General features: G+C 58.4%; 6 protein-coding genes across 6 annotated transcripts; 1 reads left to right on the top strand and 5 right to left on the bottom strand.

Moving 5' to 3' along the window:
• Positions 1-176: 176 nt before the first annotated feature.
• BROUX77_003359 (uncharacterized protein) lies at positions 177-3,749 on the bottom strand (the record flags this gene model as incomplete). The annotated part of the gene is made up of 4 exons (XM_073748002.1): positions 177-202; positions 269-1,996; positions 2,068-3,487; positions 3,552-3,749. The coding sequence occupies 4 exons, from the start codon at positions 3,747-3,749 to the stop codon at positions 177-179; spliced, it is 3,372 nt and encodes a 1,123-aa protein (XP_073605784.1).
• Positions 3,750-4,470: 721 nt separating this feature from the next.
• BROUX77_003358 (uncharacterized protein) lies at positions 4,471-7,547 on the bottom strand (the record flags this gene model as incomplete). The annotated part of the gene is made up of 3 exons (XM_073748001.1): positions 4,471-4,669; positions 4,738-7,198; positions 7,502-7,547. 3 exons carry the CDS (start codon positions 7,545-7,547, stop codon positions 4,471-4,473), a joined length of 2,706 nt encoding a protein of 901 aa, XP_073605783.1.
• A 702-nt stretch (positions 7,548-8,249) lies between these two features.
• Positions 8,250-9,870, bottom strand: BROUX77_003357 (uncharacterized protein; the record flags this gene model as incomplete). Its single annotated transcript, XM_073747999.1, has 4 exons — positions 8,250-8,915; positions 9,018-9,361; positions 9,457-9,473; positions 9,554-9,870. 4 exons carry the CDS (start codon positions 9,868-9,870, stop codon positions 8,250-8,252), a joined length of 1,344 nt encoding a protein of 447 aa, XP_073605782.1.
• An 800-nt stretch (positions 9,871-10,670) lies between these two features.
• On the bottom strand, positions 10,671-12,829 carry BROUX77_003356 (uncharacterized protein; the record flags this gene model as incomplete). The annotated part of the gene is made up of 6 exons (XM_073747998.1): positions 10,671-10,694; positions 10,750-11,315; positions 11,429-12,071; positions 12,182-12,279; positions 12,593-12,633; positions 12,786-12,829. 6 exons carry the CDS (start codon positions 12,827-12,829, stop codon positions 10,671-10,673), a joined length of 1,416 nt encoding a protein of 471 aa, XP_073605781.1.
• Positions 12,830-14,062: 1,233 nt separating this feature from the next.
• On the top strand, positions 14,063-14,831 carry BROUX77_003355 (uncharacterized protein; the record flags this gene model as incomplete). The annotated part of the gene is made up of 2 exons (XM_073747997.1): positions 14,063-14,465; positions 14,563-14,831. The coding sequence occupies 2 exons, from the start codon at positions 14,063-14,065 to the stop codon at positions 14,829-14,831; spliced, it is 672 nt and encodes a 223-aa protein (XP_073605780.1).
• Positions 14,832-14,989: 158 nt separating this feature from the next.
• BROUX77_003354 (uncharacterized protein) lies at positions 14,990-17,398 on the bottom strand (the record flags this gene model as incomplete). The annotated part of the gene is made up of 3 exons (XM_073747996.1): positions 14,990-16,125; positions 16,181-17,198; positions 17,261-17,398. 3 exons carry the CDS (start codon positions 17,396-17,398, stop codon positions 14,990-14,992), a joined length of 2,292 nt encoding a protein of 763 aa, XP_073605779.1.
• Between the last annotated feature and the right edge of the window lie 227 nt (positions 17,399-17,625).

Raw genomic sequence — 17,625 nt, 5'->3', positions numbered from 1 at the left:
ATTTGGTGGGCTGAAGCGCAAAAATAGATTAAGAACAAGTGACCAACAAGGCTCATTCATGATTAAACGAAAAGCAACGAAAAGAAAAACGTAGTAGACCAGGGACGCAAGAGCAGAGAAAAGCTATGAGGAGGTACACAGGAAACCAAAAAGAAAGTTAAAAACACATCAAAAAACTAGAATCCAAACGGGTTGTCGGGAGCTAGAGAGAGAAAAAAGTCAGCACAGGTCACACCACCACCACAACATCGAAGGACCTTCAACTTACTGGCATGCGACAGATTCGCCTTGCGCCCAGTCGGCTGCGGCGTCAGCTTCTGCCCGGCCGAGATGCCGAAGCGCACCGGCGGCGCCGGGCCCGTGGGCTGCGGCATGAGCGGAGCAGCGGGCGCAGCAGGCACCTGCAGACCCGGCGCCTGCAGACCCGGCGCCTGGAACCCCGTGCGCTCGGGCTCCAGCGGCGCCGGGAGCAGGCCCGGGCGCGCCGGGGCAGTCAGGAACGGGCCCTGCTGGGGCGGGATGGCGAAGCCGGGCTTGCTCTGGAACGGCGACGCAGTCGCCTGCGGCTGCATAGCGGCGCCGCCAAAGCCGGTCGGCACGGCCGTCATTTGCTGCGGCATGCCGGTCATGGCAGCGGGGCCCATGAACATGGGCGGCTGCATGGCGCCCCCCATGCCGGTGGGAAAGGCCATCATGGGCGCTTGGCCGGGCATGACGGCCTGCTTCATCTGGGCCTGCTGGAGAAGCTGCTGCTGCTGCTGCTGGATTTGCTGCTGCTGCTGCTGCTGGATTTGCTGCTGCTGCTGCAGGATCTGCTGCTGGAGACGCGCCTGCTGGATGTCGTGCAGGCTCTGGCCCGGCGGCGCCACCTGGCCCTGCAGACCGGTCACGTGTGAGAGCACGGGGGCGGGCGCAGGGAAGGCCGACAGCCCGGCGGTCTGGGGAGCCGAGAGCGGGCGCGAGGTGGGCGGAGGGACCAGCGAGCCGGTGGCCGAGTTCTGCTGCAGTGTCGCGAAGAAGGACGGGCTGGCTCCCGTGGCTTGCGGCTGTACTGCCGGAGCTGTGCCGGCACCGCCGGGCGCGGAGACTGTGGGCGTTGGCGCCTTGGTCGGTTCGAGCGGTGCAGACAGCAGCGACAGTTCCTTCATGGAGCCAACAAGACCTGGCGCCGGGGCAGGCGTGGGAGCCGCAGCTGGCGCCGCAGGCGCAGCGGCTTCGGCTGCGGGGGCAGCAGTTGACGGCCCGGCAGTGGCACTTGTGCTCCCAGTGGGCTGAGCACGAACGGCCCAGGCATCGTCGTCAAAGCCGCCGCTGGTCGGAGACCTTTTGCCGGCGGTCGCAGGTGAGGTAGAATCATTGTCGCCGCCCTTGGAGAAAGCATCCAAGTCAACCTTATCGCTCGTTGCGTTCGAGGGGGCCGGCCGGCTGCGTTTGGTCCTCAGCACGCCGCCGGAGGTTGTGAAGAGACCGCCTTGGTCGTTGGGGTCGCCTTCTGTCGCGGCGTCGGACTTGTTGGTGCGGCCGTACTTGGCGTCCAGCTTGCGCATAACCTTGATGATGTCGCCTTCTCGCATGCCAATGTTGCGCAGCACGGACGCCGTCACATCGGGCAGAACGCTTTCGTCCATCGAGTCTTTAACAAAGGCCTGCGAGTAGCGCTCGCAGAGACCCACGGCAATGTCGCAGTCCAAGAAGAACTGGAACCAGTCGTGTTCGGGCTTCTGCTTCTCAATCACCGCGCCGGATGTGCCGGACGCAGACTGCTGTCTCGCACTCTTGGCGGCGGCACGGGCGCCCGAGGGAACCAGATTCAGACCCGTCAAGCTTTCGACGTACTCGAGATCCTCGACCGACATTTTCACAATGGGCACTGCAATCTTGACGCCGTTCATCTTGTGCAGGTTCAACTTGCCGTCCTTGATGCCGATAAACTGGGCGTCGACAGTAAACGACTTGGACCGGTCCGTCCAGGTGCGGATCCGCGAGGCGTCGGGCTCTGTGGGGCGCGTGTCAGCATTCATCCATCGTTCGTAGCCCGCCGGGAACCACCGACAAGGCTGTACTTACTAGACTTTTTGCCGCCATCGTGCGAGCTGTTGCGCTGTCCGTTCTCCGAGTGCCGATTACCCTGCTGCATGGAAAGATTACTATCCTGGTCTGCGGCAAAAAGGCTGCTAGCGCGCTTTGGGAGGGGCGTTCCCCGGCCTACCTGGTGATCATCTGCGCGTTTTGAGGCCTTGACGGCCTCCTTGGTCAGGCGGATTTCCTCGGCGCGGTTCTGCGCCGTCGTGCTGCGGCCGGCGTTCAGGCCGCTGTGGCTTTCGGGCGGCGTCATGGTGCCGGTGATTTCAATGTAGCTGCTGGGCACCACGCCCTCGGTGTTGTTGCGCAGGCGCCGCACATGCCACCAATCGGCGCTCTTGTTGTCGTCCATAATGACAACCTCGTCGCCCTCGGCCACGCTGACCTCGTCGTCGCCCTGGGCCATGAAGTCGTACAAGACAATGCCCAGCTTCTGCGAGTGCGACGTGGCGGCCATGATGACCTCGCGCAGGCCGTTGGCCTTCATGGCGCCGGCCAGCTCACCAAGAGCGCTGACAATCTCTTCTGCCGTGTCCTTGGCGCCGGCATGGAAGTCGACGCTCTTGGTGGGGCGCACCATTTCGAGGAAGATGTGCTTGCCCTCGCGCGAGTAGTGCGTCATCTTATCCGCAGTCCACTCTTGCGTGGGGCCATCCGTGGCCTTTTCCGGCGCCATCATGATGATGCCCGTCAGGAGGTTGATGCCCAGCGTGGTCGGCATCTTCTTGCGCTTGCCCATGACGGAGACCATTTCGTTGACGTTGTAGAGGTGGTAGCCGCCCTCGACCTTGACCACCGACTTCTTGTCACGGTTGCCGGGTGAGTCGTCGTTGAAGGAAGCGGGAGAGAGCGGCGATGCCAGCGTCGGCGACATGGAATCAAAGGTCGGCGGTTCGCGCAGAGCCACTTTTGACGCGGCTGGGCGCGTGGGCAGCGGCGGGCTCTGCGGCTGGTCATCCACGTCCTCGACGGTATGGGAGAACGCCACGTGGCGCGCGGGCAGCTGCGGAGGTGGAGCCGGTGCGATAGCGGGGGGGTCGGCGATTTTGCGAGCCTGCAGAGCGCTTGCGATGGCGGCAGCGGCGGACGGCGCCGGGGCTTCCGGCACTGCCGCGGCCGGCGGGTCTGGTTGGGCGTCCAAGGCGGGAGGGTCGGGCTGCACGGGTGCTCTCGACGGCAGCGCCGGAGGAGCCGGGGCGGCGGCGGCAGCGGGAGCGGCGGCAGCAGCGGCGACCTCGATGTAGTTGGACGGCACAAAGCCAAACTCGCCGCCGAGGCCGACGAGGATCCAGTCGGGGTCCGAGGTGTCGTAGACCTGCAGGGTCGCGTCTTCGGGAAACGAGAGCTCTTCGTCGGTTTGGCGCGTGTATTCGTAGAGGGCCTGGGCGTGGGAGACGGGGGGGGCCTGGAGAAGCGGGTTAGCGGCACACGGAGCCGGCGGCAGAATCGGCGGGACAGGCAGCACGTACATCTTCGACATAGTTGTTCGGGATCAGGCCGGTCGGCTCATCCTCGTCGTCGCCCGAGGCCTTTTTCTTGGCCTTCCACCAGCCATCGTCGCCAGTGTTCTCTAGAATAAACAGAAAGTCGCCCTGTGTGATGGCCAGCTCGCCCTCGGCCTGCGGGACATAGTCGTACACGGCCCGGCACACCCCCAAAAAGCCCATGGTGTTTTTTCGGAGCAGCAAAGTCTGCGAGCCGCCGCGGAGCTTCGAGATGTGTAAGGCGGGAGCTTCTGTCTAGGAACCGAGCAGCCGATGAAAGGTCGCGATCGGGTGATGCGGGAATGCAATCGGGCCAGCAGTCCAAGACAGCCCGGGGGGGGAGATGGGCCTTGTTTTTATGTGTGGCGGAGAGATGAGATAAGATGCAGGATGACACTGACAGACAGAAAATGCCGGCGAGACGGAATCGGAGACGGAGGCGGCGGCGGGCGATAAAGTTGGGCCAGAATATATTCGTGGAAGAAGGCTGAATTGGCGAAATGAGGAAAGCAGCAAAGTAACAAAAAAAAAAAAAAAAAAAAAAAGAAAAAAAAAAGCGCAACCCAAACAGTAGATGCCAGAAGGGGCAAGACCAAGGAGGAGAGGGGGAAAGAGCTATAACCACACTGACCAACTAGCTAAAAAGGTACTTACTCGATACGAGACCCGACATAGCCAAAATACAGTAGCTACCTTCAAGTGGAATTTCGCCCCCTTTATGTCCAGCCACAATGCAGATAGGGTTAGCTGGACCCTAAGACACAGACGCCACACAAGAAAGAACTCCAACAAAAACACATGCAATTCTAAAATAAACAACATGTCTAACTATGCATCTCTGACTACCATTGTCCACTTTCACTTTTCACACACCCCCCCCCCCCGCGAGCCCTCGCCCCCCGGCTCAGGACTCGGCCGTCGTGTCATCCGTGCCCTTGGCGGCCGCGCCGGCGCCGTTGACGCGGGCGCCTCTGCTCTCGAGGCCCGGGAAGATGGTGGGCTCGGCAGCCGTCGGGTCGACGCTGGGCATCGGGACAGCGGCCTGCGGCGCCGCGACGACGGGCTTGGCCTCCTTGTTGGTAAAGGCAATGTACTGCTGGAGTCTGTGGGGGGTAGCCGACGTTAGTAAATTGGGGGTCTGTGTCCAAGAGGCCGGGCGGGGCTTGCTTACACTCGTCTCTCCTGCATCAGCGTCTGGTACCGGAACTCCTCGCGCTGGTTCGGCACATTCGTCTTGGCCATGATGTTGCCCTCGCTGCCGGGCTTGGAAAAGTCGGGGCCGAGCCACTGCTGCTTGACGGACGCCTCGTAGCCACTCTGCTTGACCGAGTTCTTGGCCAGCTCGCACATGTCGACGGGCGTGAGCTTGTAGATCTGGGCCGCGACGGCGTACTCCTCAATCAGCGGCTCCTTGGTAAAGGCAAACTGCAGCGGATCGTCGGTCGACAGCGACACGTTGAGTCCGCGGCGAAAGTACTGGTGGAACGGGTTGCGCTCGTACGCCAGGAACAGCGCGTTGTTGCTGAGCGGCGACATGGCAATGCCAATCTGGTCGAGGTAGAACATGTACTGCAGGATCGGCACCTTGCGCAGCAGCAGCCCGTGGCTGATGCTGTGGCAGCAGAGCGCGGCGGCGGCCAGGTGCTCGCTGTCGCCGGCTTCGCCGCAGTGCGGGCGCAGCAGGAACGTGTTGAAGCCGCGCTGCTTGCGCCAGCAGTTGAGCGACGCCATGTTGGCGTACAGGTGGTAGATCCAGTAGCTGTACGGCGGGTTCTGCTTCGAGTTCCACTCGCGCGGCACCGGGAATTTCTTGTAGACGCGGCGCTCGGGCTTGGACTCGTCGTCGACCGAGTCGAAGCCAATGACGCGCTGCAGGAAAATGTGCAGATTGGGATGGCTGGACGGGTCCTTGGTGACTTCAAACAGCGGGCGGAACAGGTTGTCCAGGACTGACTCGTAGTTGTCCATCAGCCCAGACGCCTTGTAGACGTCAAAGAGACGCGGAACCTGCACCAGCCAGCGCACATTGTGCGAAAACAGCTTGTTCTCCACGACCCAGTCGGCCAGCTTGTCCCACTCGTCCATGGACTTGCCGTAGATGGAAATGCGCCATTCCACCATCTGATACTTGCTGGATTCCAGATCCGCAATCACCTCCTTTGTGATTTCAGCCAGGTACCGGCCCTTGATAAAGTTGTCGGTCTTGAGGAAAATCGTACGGAGGCGCGACTCGCCGATCGGGTTGTACTTGAGGTTGAACTTGTCGAAACGGTGGAACGAGTCGGTGTGGGCGTGCATATCCAGAGTATCGATACTCAAATCGTAGGCCGTCAGGTTGATGCTCTGAAACACCTCGGCCAGCGTCAAGTGGCGGCCATCGCGGAAGAGGACCACCTCGTCGGGCGACTTTCTCATCTTGCTCTTGATGAAGCGCAGCAGATGCTTCTGGTTCATGCAGGCCGAGTGGTGCACGTGAGTATCGACCTTTCGGACATTGTAAAAGTCTCTGTGCGGCACCTTTTTGGAGTCGGCCACCTCGCGGTACTCGTTTGTGAGCATGTAGAGATTGAATTTGCCCTCGAGATACTGCAGGCGGCGAAAGGCAAAGCTCTTGCTGGGGCCGTCAGACGAAATGCTGACAATCTCGTCCAGGTTCATGTAAAAGTCGCGCATGGTGGGAACCTCAATGATGGGCTTGTTCGCGTCGGCACTGGCGCTGGACTCGTACACCTGGAAGATGCCGTTGCCGTCCAGTCTGAACTCCATGCCACTGGCCTCGGGCATGGGGAGGACGTCCTCCAGGATAAAGTCCTCGCCAATATCCTGGCCCTGTTTTCTGCGGCGAGACTTGCGCTGCGCAGTGTTTGACGCCGGCTCCGCCGACGCAAGGTTGACGGCCGACGAGTGGGCATGGTCCCAAAAGGGCTCGGGCGGCGGCGGGTAAATGTCCCACTCGGGAGCGTCCTTGGGGTTGTCATCGGGGCCCTGGAAGGACAGCGCCATGTACCTTTTGCGCATGTCCAGGGCCTTTTGCACCTTGGCCGCAATGGCAGACAGCTCGGCGGTGATGTGCGGGCCCGTGTCAAAGAGGCTGGTGTCGCCGCCGCCAAAATCGACGGGCTGGTGCTGGTAGGCCGGAGGGGCGCCGGGCGGAGGCACCAGCTCGTCCTCGACGACGGGCGAGAGGGGCGCGTTGTGAGTCACAGAGGCGGCCGTCGACAGGACGGGCGAGTTGGCGAAGCCGTCGGCCGGCTCGATGCCGGGGCCGGGCAGATCCAGCTGCAGGGCCGTCATGGACGTGGACATGGAGCTGATGTGCGGCGAGTTCATGCTGCGGACCTTGTGGTTCTGGAAGATGAGCTTGGCGTCCTCCTGGCTCATCTGGCGCTCGACAACCGGGTCGTAGAAGGCCGAGCGCTGGCGGCGGTCGCGGGCAAGCATGCCGTCGGGGCTGCTGAGCTCCATGGGCTGGGAGTGGGAGACCGTGGGCGACGGGGCGTTGGCATCTTCAAAGTCTGAGTCCTCGGCCGAGTCCTCGTTCTCGCGGCGGAGGGCGGGCTCGTCGTCCTCGGAGTCGCCGTCGTGGAGGAGGAACTGGGAGCCCAGCTTGGGGTACGATGCAGAAATGGCGTCTGTGTAAGAAGTTGTGTCTGGCGAGTTTGCAGATGCCATGGGCAAGCGGTCAGCCAGGTGTGTCTGTTGGCGGGGTTCAAAGCGAGATTGTCGACATGGGGCAGTGGTGATGTCATCGACGAGGAGCAGATTTGCTACAGAGCGCAAGGCGCAGGAACGCGATGCAAGGGCGGCGAGAAGGGAGCAAAAGACATACCAGCGCAGTACTTGAAATGGCGGAGCGGGCGATTTGCGGGCTTCTGGAGTGCATCAAGAGAACAGACACTGAGGGCCGGTGGATGGAGATCAGATTTCCTTCTTACCAGGCATTGAGACTTTGGAGTGGGAGCCCCGTGAAGTGCCGCACATTGAATCCGAGGGCAAGGAGAAAGCGCCTTGCAACAGAACAACGGGAAAGAGAAGAAAAAAGAAAGACTGAACTGACGATGTTGGGACAACAAAAGTCTACGGTGGTTGAAATTCTCAGAGGAAAGATGGAAAGAAGAAAAAAAGAAAAAAAAAAGTAGACTTAAGTGACCCAAAGTAGAAGGCAGGTCTGATAAGAAGCACCAGACCCTAAGAGGGATGACTGGCTGCCCTGGCTAGGGTTATCGGGGCCCACCGACGTGCGCTCTGGGGCAGCGGGAAAACGCCTCCGTTTTCCGCAGGTTATCGAGCACGGGGCTTGTCATACAAATACAAAAATACCAGTGTACTTGCTAGTCATGTCCGTCTTTTCATTGAATTTGATGAGTCCTTGGCCGACATGGCCATTGGCGCCCTTCCCGCCCCCCCCCTTCTCTATTCTGTGCTCTTATCGACGCCATAACTACTTGGACGCTCGGGAACTCGAGATGCCTGCGTGATGTCATATGCTCGTGTTCATTGCTCCCGTTCCTTTGCCCCACCAGCCAAGGAGGCCATGCCCCCTTTGTCGCGGGGTTGGATGCAATGGCTCAGATCAGACGTGGCACACGCCGCCACACACTGCAACCACACGCCACACGGCCTCGCGCCATGCGTCCATGCTACATGCGTGACCGGCCAGCCAACTGCCCGCCCACCCGCCAATCAAGACATCTTCTTCTGGACCGCCTGCTTGTTGGCCTTTGGCTTCTGCGGCACCATCTGCGGCGGCGGCGCGCGCGCAACGGCGGGCACGGTGGCGGCGCCCGGCGGCTTGGCAGGCCTGCGGCCCGCCGAATCGAGCGAGTAGAGCGCGCCCGAGCCAAAGACGACGACGGCGCCGACGAGCGTGCCGACGGCCAGGCGGTTGCCAAAGAGCCAGATGCTCAGCAGCAGGCTGACCAACTTGCGGATGTTGAGCACAATGGTGACGGTCAGCGCCGTCGACGCCGCGGCCAGCAGGTTGACGCCGCGGATGCACGCGTACTGCGTCAGCACGTTGGCCACGAGGTAGACCAGCTGGCTGGGCAGCGTGCCGACCGCGCCCGCGCCCGCGCTGCCCTGGGCCACTGGCCACGCCGGCAGCGAAAAGGTCATGGGCGGGCTGTGCGCCAGGCGCGAGAACTGGTCGACCAGGCTCGGCATAAAGGGCAGGAAGAGCGGCAGGGAGAGCACGTGCGAGTAAAAGAGGTTCTCGCGCCACTGCGGGCCGTACGTCTTGTAGGTCTCCTCGGTGTAGATGCCCATGATGGCCGAGAGGACCTGGGCGACAAAGAGAATCACGAGGCCCATGCTGACCTCGGACTGGCCCGAGGCGCCGTCGGCCTTGCCCTGTAGCGGGGGTGGTGAGCGAGGGTTCTAGTCAACGATTCGCAGCAACGGGCGGGCCGCTTGCGAGAGACGGGGGAGGGGGAGCAGGCCCGGGCTACGTACCTTGCTCTGGGCATCGGAATAGGCGGCTGTGATGACGCCAACCGTAAGGAACAGCACCGCCGTGACCTGGATGCGCGAGTACCTCTTGCCCCAGAGATATCCGGCGGCGATGGTGGTGATGCTCCCGCCGGACCGCAGGATAATGTGCACGGGCACCGAGATGTCGTAGCTAAAGGCGTGGTTGTTCATGACGTTGATGCTGAAGAAGAGCACAATGTTGACCAGCCAGCGCCGGATGGGCACTGTGTTGGGCGTGAGGAAGAAGGGCGGCCGCGCCGCGTCAAACTGCGAGACGTAGCCCGTCACGGCGACAAACAGGAACTGGACGAATGTGAGGAGGGTGCCTGGGGCGGCGTCAGTCGGGGGGCGTCGAGGCGGTCGAGTACGGGGGGGCGCCAGGGGAGACCCAGAGGCGCCCGGGGGGCGTTGCAATGCTTACCGCTTGCCGGCTCAACTCTAAAAACAAAAGGTCAGCCGAAGGCTCCTGTCATCATTTTGTTGTTCCTCCCGTCCGCCCGGATCCATTCGCAACCTACTTGATAATAGACTCGAGCGCATACACATTCGAGCAGCACCCGCCAAAGATGAAGGCCATGATGACCAGGACCGACACCGACGACGCCACAAAGTCTGCAACGACAGCCACGGCGGAGGGGCGCGGGTGGCCGGCGGCGGCGGCGGCGGCGGCGGCGTTGTCGTCGTCGTCGGCGCGGAACAGCAGCGCGTCCTGGCTGCTCCGCGCATCAGACGGCACGGCAGCGGCCGCCGCACCGGGTGCACTGGCGACAACCAGCGGCTGCTTCTCTTCGGCTTGGGGCGCCGCCGGAGCGGAGTGGTCGGCCGGTTCGCTCATGGCTGGTGGCTGGTGGCTGGTGGCTGAGGGCTGGGTCCAGTGTGGTGGGTGGCGGACAAAGGGAGAGAAGATAAAAAAAGAAAAAAAAAAAAGGGCGCAAGTCGTCGATGTCTGAAAGGTTTACTTGTGTGTGTGGTCAGCTACAGCTGCAAAGTTCTGTCTCAACTGCACGCCTCTAGTGACCCAGTTAGTTGGCTGCTGCCCACAGCGTCTCCTTCTCCAGGCTTCCTTCTTCCACCTACTCGACTTACTTGGCTGGAGCTTTGGTGGTTTCATAAAACAGGTCCCGAGCCCCTATCCTGTCCTATTGCCGCGTCTATTATGCCATGGCCAACTGTTATGTTCCTTTCCGAAGCCAAAGCTTTTGGCTAGTTGGCACAGCGTTTTGTCGTGCTCTGCCCAGATAAGAGATAACAGGTATCGGGTTGGTTTCGGATTGGTGCATATATGCGTTACATGCATAGCAGACGTCACACATTCACACATTCACACATACAGAGAGACACAGACACACTCACTCCTACGCACACATGCAAGCAACGTCGGCAATAGATTGTTGTAGCAATGATTACAGGCTGTATAGCATACCATATCATAGCAGAGCATAGCACCCCCCACCCCGCCAAAAAGAGCCCAGCAACCACACGTTGCAGCCAGCCAGACCAAGCGTGCGTATGGCTGCGAGAATGGCCCCAATCTACTACTTGGTTTGCTTTGCTTTGCTATTCTGTGCTGCGCCATGCTATGCTTTGGGGCGTGTGTGTTCGTGTTCCCCGTGCACCCAGCGCCCAGTCGAGAGTTTACAGCGCCGAGAACACAAACAACTAGGAGACAGGTTAGCCATGGTTCCCTGGCAGGCCCACATGTCAGTAGACTCACATTGTTAGTAGCAGCAATGGCGATGCTGTCTTCGAAAGGATGCCAGCTCATGTGCAGAATCTTCTTGTTAAAGTCAATCTGGTCGGCATCGGTTTCCTTGCGCATGCGCTGGCCCGACGGGCTGTTGGCGCGCGAGCCGCCCTTTTTGCCGTTGGGGCTCGACGACGCGTTGATGGGCGTGGGCACGCCAATCTTCTTGGCCTTGAAGGCCGACTTGTCGGCCTGCAGCACAATCTCCGTCTCCTGCTCGGGGTCGGTCGGGTAAATCATAAAGTTGTTGTTGTAGCTGCCCGTCATGACGTTTTTGTTGTCGCCGGAAAAGACCACCTCAAACTTGTCAAAGATGCTGTCGTTTTCATACGTGTCGCACAGGCGCGGCCGCAGGTGCTCGTGGATTGGTATCGTTTTGATGGGTTGTCTCTCCATGTTGATGTCCCATATCTTGACCGTGAGGTAGTCTCTGGATAGAATGTAGCGTCCGTCGTTGGAGAAGCGCACATCCGAAATCGACGAGATGATTTCCGAGAAGAAGGATCGTGTGGTCGGGTCCTCCTCTTGCTCAAACACTGCAGCCGGAGAGGGCATCGGTCAGCATGCCGGGGCACAACACATACAAAAGCAAGCACGGGACGGGAATATCCCGCGGGGCAGCAGGCCGTCAAGGGCAGGCGTGACTTACTCTTTGCATGCTGATCACACAATGCGCGCTCGCGCATGTCAGACAGCTTGATGGTGCCCTTGGAGCTCGCATACATGAACCAATTGCAGCTGATGGGGTGGAACTCGGCGGCCGTAATGACCTCAGTCAGCTCTTCCATGTTGGCGGGTTTGATGTCGACAATGTTGAAGCTCTGGTCCTGGATATTGAGATTCCACAGGTTGATGCGCAAGTCGTCGCTGCTGATAAAGGTTTCGCCGTCAGTGTTTACCGAGATGCTGTTGATGTGGTAGGCGTGGGCATTAGCATATGTTCGGCGGGGAACGGCGGCCACGACGGTGTCGTGGTGCGTCAGCCGGGGCAGCTTGAGGTCGGTGGCGTTTTTGAAAGCAGAGGGTCGTGCAATGGAGGCGCCGGCGCCCATGCCGGCAGCCGTGGGCTCCGACGACAGGTTGTTTTCGGCCACCACCTTTAGCGATTTTTCAAACACCTTCCATAGCTTTATGGTCTTGTCGTTGGTCGAGAGCAGGTAATGTGATGGGTTTTGTCTGCGGCACCACTTGATCTTGTTGATCTTTTCCTCAATCTCTAAGGACTTAAGATAGTCGAATTCGGGCTCGTGGGACTGAAACTCGGTGTGGAACTTGTACTCGCACGTCTTCTTCTGTACCGACATTAGCAAGAGGCGAGGGAGGTGGATGTGGGTGTGGGTGTGGGTGTGGGAGGACAAGAGCCGAGACGGCGGCTATTAACGGACAAGGAAACACAACATACGGTCTCGTTTCTTTCGAACAGCACGACACGACCGCCCTTGTCGCCTGTGGCCAAGTAGTTTCCCGTGTGATCAAACTCGACGGTGGAGATGATGTCAGCTGCAGAGGAGAGCGTGGTTAGCAAGAGGAGCCGGAAGCCGGGCGGGGCGTCGGTCGAGAGCGGTCCAAGGAGCCAGGCCGGGCGGGGTGTCCCGACAAGAATGGATGGGATAGAGGTGTGATGGCAGGTCGTCTAGACTGTGAGTGGTGGAGGGGGGGGGGGGGCGGGGGGAGATAGGGTCTGGGGGGAGTGGGGGGGTGCAGCAGATATCGAGATGGAATTTGAAGCCATGACAACAAAGGCGGGCGGGGGGGGAGAGGGCAGCAACAAGCACTACATATAAAAAGAGCCTTGTGTCGGGCATGATATTACCTTCAGTGATATCCTCAACATCGCCTTTGTCACCAAAGCACCTAGAGACGAGAGCGGTCAGCACGATTCCAGCAAACAGACGGGCCACACACGCCACAAGACCGGCGACAGCGGGGAGCTCCAGGACCAGGAGAGCTCCAGGACCAGGAGAGCTATGCAGCTGGTGGCATCACGGAGACAAAAAACAACATACTGGGTAAACTTCCAAGTCGGGCCGGGCACCTCGCTTTCCCCCATGATGGCGAGTGGGATCTGGGACGTACGGGCGTAGCAGACGAGAGATGGAAGATGGAGGCCGGAGCGGAGGCGGAGAGGCCGTCACGGAGAGGGCGGCAGGCGGAGAGGCAGAGGCGGAGAGGCAGAGGCGGAGGCGGAGATGGAGATGGAGCACAGAAAAAGGATGTGGACAGTCGAAGTCGTAGTCGGTCGATGGCGGGCGAGCGAGGGCGAAGAGGACCTTTTTTTTATCACGACGGAATACAGCACAGCAAGGCACGGCGGCAAAATGAACAGAGATAAAAAAAAAATCAAAAGAGACAAGACGAGGCGCTGTGTCGGCGACGAAACGGCGGATGGATGGAGATGCAAGACGCAGCGACGCAAGATTGCAGGCAGGTTGCGGATTGGCTGTAGTGCGTGGGTGAGTGACTGAGTGAGGACGAAGTCGAGAAGAGAAGGTCGAAGCCAGCCAGCCAGCCAGCTAGTGCCGGGGATGGGGGAGTCGAGATTTGGGTGGGGGAAAAAGCCCAAGCAGAGTTTATTGAGGGGTGGTTTGAAGAAGCCAGCAGGAGGCTCTCAGCGCTGGCCGGCAGAGGAAGCCTGCTGTAGCAGCCTGCATAACCCTCTATAGTCTCTACAGCCTCTAAAGCCTCTGTAGTCTCCACGGCTCTGCTGGCCTGTTGCTGCGCAAATACCACGCTGAACGCTGATGCTAGCTCTGTGTGCTCAACGGAGCTAAAGTGGGGACGTCGCTTAGGCAGGGAAAAGGGCAACCCGCAGGCCAACCACGTTGACGTTGGCTGCCACGTAGGGAAACCCTAACACCCCCTCACCTAGAGACCTATGAACCCTAGCTCTGGCATTATGAAGCCTCCTCCCATCGCGAGACCACACCAGACTAGTTGTGTATTAACTGGCTAGCAGAGATCTCCAGTTCCAGTTCCAGCTCCAGCCTATGTTGCACTAATCTTTTTTTCTTTTTTTTTTCACGGGTTCGTGCTCCCGTCGTGCCTAATCCTTCCCATACAAACAAACCAAAAAAAAAAAACAACCTCCGTAGCCTCGTGCTAAAAAAGCTTCCTGAAAATCCATCCAAGAAACCCCGCCATAACACTGTATGTAGACCAGCAAGCTCCGACTCTCTGATCAACAACCCTCAATTGCAGGCTTTGTTTTGATCTCGCTCGCCCTCCCCCCCTCCGTCCCCCGCCCTCTCATCAATTCTCTTGCAATCCCCCCCCTCCCCCCACAATGACGTCCAACGCCCGCCTGGTCGTCATGTGCTCTGGCAGCGGTACCAACCTGCAGGCCATAATCGACGCCATCAAGGCCGGTGCCCTGCCGCACGCCGAGATTGTCAAGGTCTTTGTGAACCGCAAGAACGCATACGCCGTCCAGCGCGCCGCCGACTTTGGCGTGGCCACCGACTACTTCAACATGGTCAAGGACGGCTTCCACGCCGCCGGCGAAAAGGACGAAGCCAAGCTCAGGGATGCCCGCGCCCGATATGACGCCGCGCTTGCCCAGCGCGTCCTGGCCGAGAAGCCCGACCTGGTTGTCCTGGCCGGCTGGATGCAGGTCTTTACGCCGTCCTTTTTGAACCCCGTCGACGCTGCCGGCGTGCCTGTCATCAACCTCCACCCCGCGCTTCCTGGTAAGTCAGGGCACGCTTTGCCCGCGCATTGCGCAAGTCGCCAACCACACCCGACCGCCTGCCTTGGCCTCGTCTAACGTCTTCATCTTGCCGCTAGGGAAATATGACGGCGCCAATGCTATTGGCCGCGCATATGACGACTTCCAGGCTGGAAAGCTGGAGAATGCCCGGACCGGCTGCATGATCCACTACGTCATTGCAGAGGTCGACCGCGGCGACCCCATCATGATCCAGGAGGTTCCCTGCAAGACTGGCGAAACCCTTCACGACCTCGAAGAGCGGATGCACAAGGCCGAGCACGAGATCATTGTCAAGGCAACGGCAAAGGTTGTGGCCGAGATTGTCGAGAAGAAGGCTTCAAGATAGCAAAGGTAAGACGACAATAACAAAACACCGAAAAGAAAAAAGATTGGAAACAGGAGCCATACCCCTTTTCCCCAAAAGAAAAAAACAATTGGAAACAGGCCCAAAATAAAAGCCGCCATGATAGATTGAATACATTTTCTTTGCATTGTGTGGTCTCGTTACTCAGAGCCACATCCGTCAACTGCAGGCTCACTGTTCATAATATCATGGAGAAGCTCTTTGATGACGTCCTTGGCAGACAGTGCCCTGTCTTTGACCAGCTCGCCATTGTCCAGCGGGAGCTGAAGAAACCCCCGGGCCACCTCTTCGGCCAACTCAAACTTAAGCTGCTCTTCCGCCGTCATTTCAGAGCATATGCCCCGGAGGTCCTCGTTGCGGGACATGGCAGCCATCAGCGCCTCTGCGCGCTGCACCACCTCGTCATCCACGCCGTTCAAGGATGCACAAAGGCCTCCGAAACTCGAGAGGCTGGCCCCTTGCCGCAGTTGATAGAGATATACAACTCTGTCCTCGTTGTCGGATGCCCTGTCTTTCATATCCTGGACATCCATGTGTGCCAACCCCACTCCGGAACACCCTTCGAGGTAGCCGCCCTGCACGATTTCGTGAAAATGCGTTGCCACTATCAACTTGGGCGCCTCGTTCTCGTAGCCCACGAAATGGTCAATAAGAGCAGCCAGCAGCGCGGCGCCATCATCCGCTCGCGTGCCTTTGCCAAATTCATCAACCAGAACAAGACTTCGCCGCGTAGCCATCCTTGCTGAAAATGCAATTTGCTGGAGATCAATGGAGAATGCCGACTGATTCTGGCCAGAGCTTTCTCGCGTCGAGATGCGCGTGAGAATCTTGTCGGTGATGCCGATTGTGGCAGAGTTGGCGGGGACAAAGCTTCCAATATGTGCGAGATAGACAATCAATGCAACGTGCTTCAAGTATACGCTTTTTCCAGAGTGGTTAGGCCCAGTGATGACCAGGGTTCTGTGAAGGTTTTCTGACTCTGAAGCCTCTGACACCATGGTGCTGGTGCCATCGTTTTCTCCCATGCCCCCTGCTAAATGGCAATCATTGGAGATGAAGACGGGAATGACCAACTCTTGCAGAGGGTGTCGTCCGTCTTTGATTTGTATCACATTGTCGTTCGTCATGGTAGGCTGGACCCATCCATACTTTTGCGCCCCAAGAGCCAGAGCAACCATGCAATCCAGGTCCGCACATGTGTCGGCAGTAGCGACCAGCGATTCTTCGTAGCTGATTACCTGCTTTGACAGGTTGTGTAAAATTTCGATTTCCAGGTCTATGTTTCGTCAATACACTATCAAAAGCTCGGTGGGGCATCAGAAAGAACTTACCCGAAATCATACTATACATGTCTCCAAACTGACTATCTAGCTCCCGCATGGCGTTGTTTTTGAAAAAGGCATTGCCGTCTGCTGTGAACATCTGCTCCCATATGGAGTCGGCCATGCCCTCACCAGAATACTTTGGTGCGTTGGTGTCAGGGTTGATAGGAACAACAGTCAGAAAGCCAAGCTGAGGATAGAAGATGCAGTTTGAAATGCAATCGCGGGCCCAGGTGGGGATTGCGTGAACGATTTGTTGTGCAGCTTGGTTTAGCAAGTCTTCCATTCCGTCATAGGTCCGCCTGAGCTCGTCCAGCTGGCGGTTGACTCCTTCGGCAACAACGGCTCTCGAAACCGGCTTTGAGCGTTCGAGATTGACTGTCTGGGAAATCATTTGTCCCACAGCGTGCATGACTGGGGCATAGAGTGTTTCTCGCACCTGTCGAATGACAGGCGGCAGCCGAGGTCCTGGTATTCTGCTAATGACTTCTCGGATCTTGGTAGCCGAGCAGCAGAACTTTTGTATGGTTCCCCAGACACCATTGTCTGACGATCCGCGCCCCATTACGGGATCAGTGCCTTTCCGCAGTTGCTCAAGAACATTGCAAATGTTCTTTACACCTTTCAAAGCTTTAGATAAGGAATAGAGTATTTCTTGGTTCTCAGGTTGGATCAACAGGGCAATTGTTTCCTGCCTCTCGTTTATAATGTCCATGTTAAGCACCGGTCTGAGAAAGAGCTTTCTGAGTTTGGCCTTGCCCAAAGCCGAAGACGCAAGTGAATAGAAAAGGCCATAGACAGACAAGCTTTCTTTGGAGCCGGTGCTTGAATTCTGAGGGCCCCATATCAGACTATTTGGATGCATCTCAGAATTGATTATCTGGAGAGAAACCATGGAATCCAGATTTATAAACATGAAGTCCTTGAGAGTGAACATAGTCATGGCCGAGATTTCAATGTTGTTATTTATCAACGCTAACTCTCGACGTCTACGGGTGTCAGAGGCTACAGCTCCGGCACATCCGATCTGCATGGATGATCAGTACACGAGCTGCTGAAGATTGCGGGGGGTGCATCATCATGACTTACAGAAATCCGACTGTCAGCATTCACGATGGCTGAGAGACGCATTCGATTCACAGAATCGCACCCAGGCGCACTCGAGGTTGCAAAGGAGACCTCGGGCACATTGCTCGACTTTTCATGGATAGATCCCAAGGCAAGCATGGCTGCATTGTACGAAAACTCCGAGGAACTCAGGGAGCGAAGAACAACAGCCTCCTCGCTGCTTTCTGTCCACAAGATGAATGTTAGTCTAGTTTTTTGCCGTGAATAAAAGTTGGATCTAGTACCTGAGTTGACCTGTTTGCAATACCGAGCCAAGCAGCTTTCAAGTTCCTCGGATATCCGCATGGGAGTCAGGATGACTGTCGGCTCTATATGAGCCAGCAGCT

The sequence above is a fragment of the Berkeleyomyces rouxiae genome, assembly GCF_048999995.1.
Source record: "Berkeleyomyces rouxiae strain 22BRR77 chromosome Unknown BrBRR77_ptg000003l, whole genome shotgun sequence".
In the NCBI taxonomy this organism is placed as follows: Eukaryota; Fungi; Ascomycota; class Sordariomycetes; order Microascales; family Ceratocystidaceae; genus Berkeleyomyces; species Berkeleyomyces rouxiae.
The sequence above is the reverse complement of the archived record's forward strand: the minus strand, read 5'-3'. Positions and strand labels throughout refer to the sequence as shown.